This window comes from Sinocyclocheilus grahami, unplaced genomic scaffold (genome assembly GCF_001515645.1).
Source record: "Sinocyclocheilus grahami isolate Dianchi unplaced genomic scaffold, SAMN03320097.WGS_v1.1 scaffold1246.1, whole genome shotgun sequence".
NCBI classification, from domain to species: Eukaryota; Metazoa; Chordata; class Actinopteri; order Cypriniformes; family Cyprinidae; genus Sinocyclocheilus; species Sinocyclocheilus grahami.
The window spans coordinates 204065-213276 of record NW_015506425.1 but is presented as its reverse complement, the minus strand read 5'-3'; the positions used below and the strand labels follow the sequence as shown (position 1 = coordinate 213276).

Below are 9212 nucleotides of genomic sequence, written 5' to 3'. Positions count from 1 at the left end.
CTTCGAACTGTTGCCTTCTGGTCGGCGCTACAGAGCACTGACCACCAGAACAGCCAGGCACAAGAACAGTTTTTTTCGCACAGGCTATATTCAATCTTAACAATTAATCTTTCATAATTATACATCGTCCATCACAACTAACATAGTATATTTATATTAAACTGCACACTTTGTAAATAACATATCTGCACACTAATAAACATATCTGTCCTATAATTCTATTTCTGTATATAGTACATTATTCAATTTTTCTTTTTTTTAATTAACTTCTGCACTGGAAGCTCCTGTCGTCAAGTCAAATTCCTTGTGTGTGTAAACATACTTGGTAATAAAGCTCTTCTGATTCTGATTCTGATACCTTTTGTTCTTTAATATTTTGAATTGTTTTTAGCTTTATTTTTTGTTTTTCATTTAAATGTTAAGTTTTGAAATTGTGTTATTTTTAAAATGTGTATAAGTCGTATTTATAAAGTTTTAGCTTTTAGTTTTGGATCTGTTTTTAGTTTGTTTTAATACTACAATTGATTGCTTCTGTTGTCCTCATTTGTAAGTCGCTTTGGGTAAAAGCGTCTAATAAATGACTAAATAAATATAAGCAGCATTTTTTCCCTCTACAGATATAAAAACATTCATATGCCACAAATCTTAAATCTTACTTTTTTTAATAGACACAAAAACCTTAAATATTCAACATGTTGAATTTGACTTCAATTCAGAAAAACAAAGTACTCATGGCAACAGTTAAAATGGTTCAGTACTTAAGTTAATCATTAAGTCAGGTGGGCAGTCAGTCACCCTCACGGTCATTGCTCTGAAAGTCAAAATCAACCTTCATGCTCAAACAAGGTGCCTCTAACAAAATCAGCCAAAAAGATACTTTTCCACCTTTATTCCAGTAAGGTAAGGATGATATGCACTCACAATATACACACAATATCTGTGTACAGCAAAGAAACAACATGCTTGGAGCAAGAGACAGTTTTTGACATCGATCAAATAAATGTATTTTCTCTTAAGATATTTAAATATTATGGTCCTTAAAGTCTTTAATTTCAGCTCTAATAACATATGTGCTGTATTTTTGAAAGATCATTCTATTGAAATGATTGTGCTAATGTCATTTGTCAAGCCAGTTTTGGAAATGTTAAAGGGACCCCCTTATGGCTGTACAGGCCCAGTGCAACAGCTCCTCTGGCTCTGACCCAGTCTGTTGTACGTAAGAGTCTACTTTTCTTTCAGTACTTGCAATCAAGTCTAACGTACTGCTTTCACTTTTGCTGGTATACGCGGGTAAAAGACTATATTCGGTTTTGTGTTGACAGATGAAGAAGGATCAGGTCCATTGGCAGTCATTATTATCCCAAGCTTGCTGGCTCTCAGCACCCTGATCATTGTGTCTCAGATCATATGGAGCTTTATTACTAAAAGATCATCAGCTCAGATTATCACAGGTTCATCTTTAAATGTAAATGGTATGTGAAAGAAAACTGATCTATCATGTTGTCATGGGGATGTCGCAGCCCGGAATGTGTTGATCGGTTCAGGGCTCTCTGTCAAAGTCTCTGGATTGGATTTGGCTTTTAAGAGTCGACAATCAAAAACGGTGGACAACGAACAAGAAGCCAATGTGCCGGTAAAATGGCAGGCGCCTGAACGGATGATGAGGCTTCCCCTAACAGACAGGAGTGATGTGTGAGTCTATCAGAACATTAAAAAAATGTTTTATAAAAAATACTGCACTTTGACCAATGTGCTAAAGTTGTGCTGTCGTACTTCTTCAGATGGTCCTTTGGAATCCTGCTTTATGAGATGATAACCCTGGGTAGTATTAGTTAGAGGTCCTAATACACCAGTTGTTACTTGAAAAAAAAATTTGTAATCAAAAAATACTATGAAGCAAACAAGTTAGCAATCTTATATTTACCTTCCTTCTCCTTTGAAAGGGTCTCCCCCCTATCCTGACCTGGATCCATCTGAAGTGCTGCCAAACAATTTAGCCAATTACCGGATGAAAAGACTAGAAAACTGTGGAGCCCCATTGTAAGCCTTCGTATTTGTCTGTTTTATTTTACACAACATAGTTGTTTTGCTCCTCTGTGAACAGCACATGTTCAAGAAAATCTAAAAATCCTGTTAAAACGACATAAACGGACGTTATCTGGCATGTCTTGCAGATATGACTTAATAAAGTACTGCTGCATGTGGAACTTCAAGGACCGGCCGGTCTATTCTGCCATTATTCAGCTTCTAGACTCGTACAGCTACCTCGCTGACACAAAACCACTTCACTCTGAACAGCATATGGACATCTGTGAATACAGGAGGAAAGCAGGACTGCCTCCATGAGCTCATTCAGAGAGCTCTCAATTGATTGTTTCTACAACTGATTCAGTTCCATTAAGATTGACATCATTTCCAGCTAGTTTGTAGAGAATAAAGTGTAGCCATGTCATGATGAGCACAATGTCACTAGAGGTCGCCCTGTTTCTCAGAACTGGAGACCCATTGCATAGTGGTCAACTGAAATTAATCTCAAGGCTTCCCAGCTAAAAAAAAAATGTGTTACTAATGTAAAATTAAAAATATATGAAACTTTCTAAATATTTCTTTTTTTTATTTAAGCGGTGGCTAATGCCATGTTATTTATTTATCTAGAATAAGGTGACCATATGGCCTCTTTTTCCCAGGCATGTGCTGGCAGGGATTTCCAAATTTCATAAAAAGTCTAGGCTTTTTGGCTTTGTTTTCCTGCTGACACTCTCTACAGACATTATAGACCCAGACATTTTAGGAAATTTAGAAATCCCAGCCAGGACATGCACAGGAAATAGAGGACGTACGGTCACCCCATCTAGTGCTAAGTTATGACAGATTTATTGTTAACAATAGCGAGGGGTATATAAATAGAAACGATAGGCCTGCTCATGTTCAAGTATATGGTACTATGCCAAATTTTTACTCAAAGGTCAAAGTACCTAGTAAATAAACATGTGACAGATTTTCTCATTAAAATAACAAAGCAACCTATCTCATCACCTTTTTTGTCTGTTATGGGGCAGATCATCATCTTAACAGACTGGGTTTTAAACCTACAGTTACTGTTTTTGCTGTTACACAAAGTTGAAAATCCTGCAGTATTTTGATGGAAATGAAAACCATGGTACACTTTTGAAAAGGTGACGCCAGCCACATACTTTGGTGGTTGACCTCTAAAAAACACATACACATTTTTTCCTAACACCACTAAATTTTAATAAAAAGTAACCACAAGTGGTGCACAGAACACAAAATAATGCCTCAATACTGTTACGTTGCAGGGTATCAACTTCCCACTGAACCCGTTAACAGTACATAGCAAACTCAATGAAAGATCACACGCTAAACACAAGCAATTACTGAAAACTGTGAGTCAGGAAGCAGAACCCCTTAAAACAGAGGTTAAATGGTACAGAGTAACTCATTTATCAAAATTAAATCAACCGTCTTATTTTTCATATTGTTACAATGCATTTGTTTTGAAGGCCCACCTAATATTATATGGGACACAGTAATTTAAGTCACATATTAACCAGGCAATAGATAAATTACAGTATATGATGATAGCCACTATCTTAATCATACTGTAGTGTTTTTACATGAAATTACACAGATCATATGCAGAAAAATTCCCTTATGGACATTTTCTTTTTTAATAATTAAACTGACATTTTGATTATGATTGAGAGCTGAGTTGTTTCGGATCTTTCGGTCTCTTAAACAACCAAAAAGCAGTAATTCTACAAGTATAAATTCCACAGCAAATTTGACAATCTCAAGTTTGCTTCTTGCCTTTTCAGATTTGATTCATTTAGGCAGAACTGTGCAACAAACACCACACTTACTGTATCCGAGACCACCTAATATATCTCTGTCAACATGCCATTCAAACATGAAAATACGTGTGAAGCAGAGGTAAAGAGCATTTCTCATCCGTAGCGATGAAACAACAGCAATCAAGATGGCCGTAAGCCTCCTTAGATCATGTTGATTTCATGAAGTTCACCTCAAAACAAAAATGATTTAAAAATAGTTTTCCAAGTTTCTAAATTGGTTTGTTTTCCCTTTGCAGGAAGGAAAAGGGGATTCTGTTACGTGTGAGCCTCATAGGCCTTTACCCCTTTACACTTTGCTGCTCCACAGGGTTGTTGGAAACAGTATGTAGGAAACTGACCATAACAAGTAATAAACGCATGCTGGAGGGAAGGAGGAGCAAAACACCATGGCAACTCCTAGAAAAAGAGAGGAAAAAGGTTAATGTAGTTATTCAGTAAATATAGGTAAATATTTCATTGTACATGCTAATTTCCCTAATTTTTACAACCAACACTCAATTAATCTTTAAAAGCACCAATACTTCACACTATTAAAATGTAATCTTTAGCAAATCTCAAAATGATTATACATTTTTCATACTGTACTTTATAGTGCTGTGCATAAATTCACATGTAGCATTCAAAAATACAGATTTTTTAGTGTTACATTTATTAATTTATTTAGACAAAATAGTGTAGAACTTCAATATCTGCTATGTACTGGTTACTGGCTTTACCTCCGATGTAGACCACCTTCTTCCAAGCCTGAGACTCCAGTACTCTGTCATGTGGGTAGAAGTTCTGACTGACCATAAAGAGAATCATGGCCAGTGCTAGGATTCTCAGTACTGCCATATTTCCTCCAGTCAGCAGAGAAACACACACCAGGATGGCAGAGGAGTAGATGCATGGTAGGCCACGGTACATGAATGGGATTCCTGCAGAAAACAGCCCACTTCTAACTGACAGCCACTTATTAACAGCTGTGCTACTTTATATATATACTATATATATATATATATATATATATATAAACATACACACACACACATACACAGATATATGTATATCTGTGTGTGTATGCATGTATGTACAGTACATATATATATGTGTGTGTGTGTGTGTGTGTGAGTGTGTGAGTGTGTATTGAAAACAAGTTTGGTATAAGTTCCTCACCGCTAGAGAAGAAGCAGAGACGAGTATAAACAGACAGCACATACAACATGCACAGGATGTTATCCAAAAGACCAGGTGTTCTTAAAATAAGAGATGTTGCTATTCCAAATGTTGTAAAATCAGCAAAATCATCCAACTTTGCACCTGCAGTACAAAAAAAAACACATTGTTGATACTGACACTGTCTTAAAAACAACATGTATGATAAAAGACACTGGGGAAAAAACAGCGAGACTCGAAGCAACTGCCAAGGATGCCATCTAGAAATGCTGTCAAACTTAAAAAGGATAGTTCTGTTACATGTTTCCCCTGTCTACTGACTCTTATTTTGAAGTATTGTTCCTGTGCTCTGTCTTCCTGTCTCCATAGTCACTCTCATTTGTTTCATGGTAATTCATTAGCCTAACCTGTTCCACAGTAGCCCCCTGTGTATTTATACCCCTGTGGTTCTGTTTCTAACATCCGTTCGGTATCTTAATACAATTATACCATAATACCATTAATACAATCTGTAAAGAGAAACATGAGAAATCTTCATGGCAGTCCAGAATAGCTTATTATTATAATCTACTAACAACATTCGTTTGGTCCCTTAATACAATTATACCAGTAATACAATCTTTAAAGAGAAACATGAGAAATCTTCATGCCAGTCCAAAATAGCTTATTATTATAATCTACTAACAACATTTAGGAGTTGCTTTATCGCTAGTGTGGTTGAAGTGTTTTCATCAGGTTGGGACATTTGAGTGCGTCCAAACAAATGGGCTGGAATTTCAATCCCATGGTCAACAATTTGAGCAATGTCAGATATGCTGGGGGTCCAATGCATCAGGATTAAACAGACAATCAGAACATGATCCCCCTGAATTAGGCTGCTTCATCACAAACAAACTGTTCAATTGTCAAAAAAGGGAGGGAACTGGAAGCAAAACAACATCCATCAGTGAGATCATGCAGAACAACAGGCAACAGTATGCAGCTCAAGAGTACAAGTGACTTGGCATTGTGAGGGCACAGCAAAGCTATTTCAGGCAGCTGAGTGGACGTGACCACCTGCACACAAGCCACTTGTCTTCCACTACAGAGCTGGCAAGGTTGTGTGGTTTGGAAGAGAAAGCCTACTTGTTTTTTGTTTGTTTATTTTTACAAAAACTCAAAAGTAATGAGTGCATATTTAATTAACTTCATTTTATATATTGCACTAACAGAAAAAAAAATCTGCATTTATTTATTAATAATTTGTATTTAATTTAGCAGAAATGTACCACAGCAGTGGGATTAAAAAAATTGTAGGAATAAATTATCAATTTAATAATGAAAACTTCTAACTTTTTAAATGGACAGACTAACAGACATATTTAAAACCTAACAGTAACACTTTGCATTAAGGTTCCCTTTATAAACTGTTTATAAAGGTGTTCATAAATGACTAATAACTCATTTACAAATGCATTATAAATCATTGATAAGCACTTATAAATGCATGAATAAAAAGGGTGATTTTAATGCAATACCTGCCAAATAGTGAGCCATTTTTAACTCACATGATATAAATGCTTAATAAATATATTTATTAATACTTATTTCACTCAAAACTAGATTCCCGATTTATTTCATGATGTAGCAAAAATAGACTATTAAAGCGAGGCTGAAGGGTGTTATTTATATTTGTCTCATTTTTATCTCATGAATTATGAACCTTAATGTAAAGTGAACAGCTTTGAACCATTTATTAATGAGTTCTAAACGTTAATAACCTATGAAAGTGAACCTTAATGTCAAGTGAACACCTGTGAACCATTTATTAATGAGTTAAATGTCAATAACCGGTGAAAGTGAACCTTAATGTCAAGTGAACACCTGTGAACCATTTATTAATGAGTTAAATGTCAATAACCGGTGAAAGTGAACCTTAATGTCAAGTGAACACCTGTGAACCATTTATTAATGAGTTAAATGTCAATAACCGGTGAAAGTGAACCTTAATGTCAAGTGAACACCTGTGAACCATTTATTAATGAGTTAAATGTCAATAACCGGTGAAAGTGAACCTTAATGTCAAGTGAACACCTGTGAACCATTTATTAATGAGTTATAAATGTTAATAACCTGTGAAAGTGAACCTGAATGTAAAGTTAATGTAAAGTGGAAAAAAATTATTTATTGATTATTATGGCACACACAGAAAAAGTTGTCATTTTACAGGGGGAAATGTATTTTATTGTTGTTACACTTTATCAGTAAACAACTTGAAACTTGAAACAAAAAGATTAATATTTTCTTTTACAGCACATTGGAACATTACTGAGTATAACTTAACACAAAAAAAAGAGTCTTATACAAGTAAACTCATATTAATCAATTCAGAAAAACAATCAAGTATTCCACCAAATTATAACTAAGCATCACATCTATATGACAAAAATATATTAAATAAATGCAAGCTCAATAAAGGCACCTAAATATTGATATTTTATCTAATTTAACAGTTTTGAAATAATCATTAAATCAATGACCGAAAGCACCGTTACAGAACATTATCATATTAATAAGCAATCAGTAATGATTTTTGATATCACGATAAATCCCACTGTAACTTGAGTGTTTGACTATCCACACTTTCAGTACCTGCGCACGAGCGAACCGTCCGCGGGAGCGCCGTCGCTGTTATTTATTTGTACAGTAACTACATTGAACTAACACAGCGATATCAACACTTGAAAAACACAGTCTGCAATGCCACCTCACAGTTAGCTTACCCGTAAAACCAGTAAACACTTATGTGAGATTAAAATTTCACTTCAGAGCACGTTGGAACAGTCCTAACAGTATGACTTCTCTTGAAAAGTGCCTTTGTATCGAATGCTCACCAGCGCCAACTACAGGCTGTGGTACACGCAGGCAACTACAGACACAGGCTTTGGTGATGTGATCCTTTTTTATTAGGCAAAAGAAGACACAAATTTGCACATCAGAAGTGATCAAAAATTGTATAACAACATACAATTTACATGAACTATCCCAGGTTTCTAACGTTGATAATCTACATATTATTATAATGATATGTAATATATAATGTATGGTAACACATTATTTTAGGGTCTCTTAGTTGCTTATTAGTAGGGATGCACCGATACCAATGGCCCGATACTGGTCTCCTGTACTCGTACTTGTTAAAATGCCCCGATACCAAACACCGATACCACACAGCACGTGATAAGCACCATATTCAAACAAAGAAACACCGACAACAGAACAACAGACAGCAGAAAGGAGTTAAGGATGTCTACTACGAAGTATATGTATGCACTGAATATAATGTTAAACATTCAGTATTAACTGATAAACAAAGTGCAGATGCGCGAGCTTGTTGAGTGAATATATCTTTCTCACAGACATCACTGGAAAGTTTGTAGTTCGGTCGGATATGTCAAAAACAAGTAAGTAAAACAATGCACAAGTTACTTAACGGTAGGGAGAGAGAGAGAGAGAGAGAGAGAGAGAGCGCGCAATTCTGTTGTGTGATCTTTGATGTTCACTCACTTAGCACACGCATCATTTGGATTAAAAATAAATCGTAAAAATAAAACCATTCATAGGGGCATTCACTATAAACATAATTTATTTTCAACCTTAGGCATACATGACTTTCTGGCAAAAGTGAATCTAGCAGCCTGTGTGAAATGCGCTAGGCTGTACTATTGTCCTCTCATTCTGCATCAGTACAAATACCTGCACGGGTTGCGCGTGTTTTGCTTGCTTGAGTGTTTCTGCATTATACGAGTGGCTTTGGAATATAAATCATAGCACGTTTCAGATGAAAAAACGCTACTTCTATTTCTGAAAATATCACAGTTAGGAGATTTATAACGAGTGGTTCCCTGCATTATTACAGCAAAGCGCGGGATTACAGTACTAAGTTGCTGCAATGGAGCAGCTCTAATGCTGTTAAATTAAAGATGATGTACCATAGAGCAAAAAAATGAACAATGAAAGTAACAAAAACTTGTAAAATAATTTTAATGGGCATAAAAAAGTATGAAAATAACCGAAGGATATACAGTCAAACCAAAAATTATTCAGAGACCAGATATCATTTTTTATATTTTTTTTACTAGTGGGTGCAGGACACTATAGTTCATTTATGTAAGTGAGGATAGCAAAATAAAGTAAACTGTGACA

The 9212-nt window shown here is 35.5% G+C and overlaps 2 protein-coding genes across 6 annotated transcripts in view; one reads left to right on the top strand and one right to left on the bottom strand.

The window, feature by feature from the left end:
• The first annotated feature begins 819 nt into the window (after window positions 1–819).
• LOC107568454 (tyrosine-protein kinase STYK1-like) lies at window positions 820–2583 on the top strand. Its single transcript, XM_016254422.1, has 7 exons — window positions 820–900; window positions 1134–1212; window positions 1323–1472; window positions 1506–1692; window positions 1782–1822; window positions 1944–2040; window positions 2175–2583. Exons 2-7 carry the CDS (start codon window positions 1161–1163, stop codon window positions 2344–2346), a joined length of 699 nt encoding a protein of 232 aa, XP_016109908.1. The 5' UTR covers window positions 820–900; window positions 1134–1160; the 3' UTR covers window positions 2347–2583.
• Window positions 2584–3572: 989 nt separating this feature from the next.
• Window positions 3573–9212, bottom strand: part of LOC107568457 (CDP-diacylglycerol--serine O-phosphatidyltransferase-like) — a 22384-nt gene continuing 16744 nt past the window's right edge. For all 5 annotated transcript variants that reach the window (XM_016254426.1, XM_016254427.1, XM_016254429.1 and 2 more), the window contains 3 exons: window positions 5028–5171; window positions 4589–4789; window positions 3573–4268 (listed from right to left, as the gene is read on the bottom strand). In XM_016254426.1, coding sequence (XP_016109912.1) covers window positions 4159–4268; window positions 4589–4789; window positions 5028–5171 — 455 coding nt within the window. In that variant the 3' untranslated portion in view covers window positions 3573–4158. The remainder of the gene's footprint in view (window positions 4269–4588; window positions 4790–5027; window positions 5172–9212) is intronic.

Excerpts from the sequence above, each read along its gene's own strand:
- LOC107568454 (XM_016254422.1), top strand. The coding sequence starts at position 1,161 with ATGGCTGTACAGGCCCAGTGCAACAGCTCCTCTGGCTCTGACCCAGTC. Across the intron at positions 1,693-1,781 it reads CTAACAGACAGGAGTGATGT|ATGGTCCTTTGGAATCCTGC; the intron begins GTGAGTCTATCA and ends GTACTTCTTCAG. Across the intron at positions 1,823-1,943 it reads TTATGAGATGATAACCCTGG|GGTCTCCCCCCTATCCTGAC; the intron begins GTAGTATTAGTT and ends CTCCTTTGAAAG.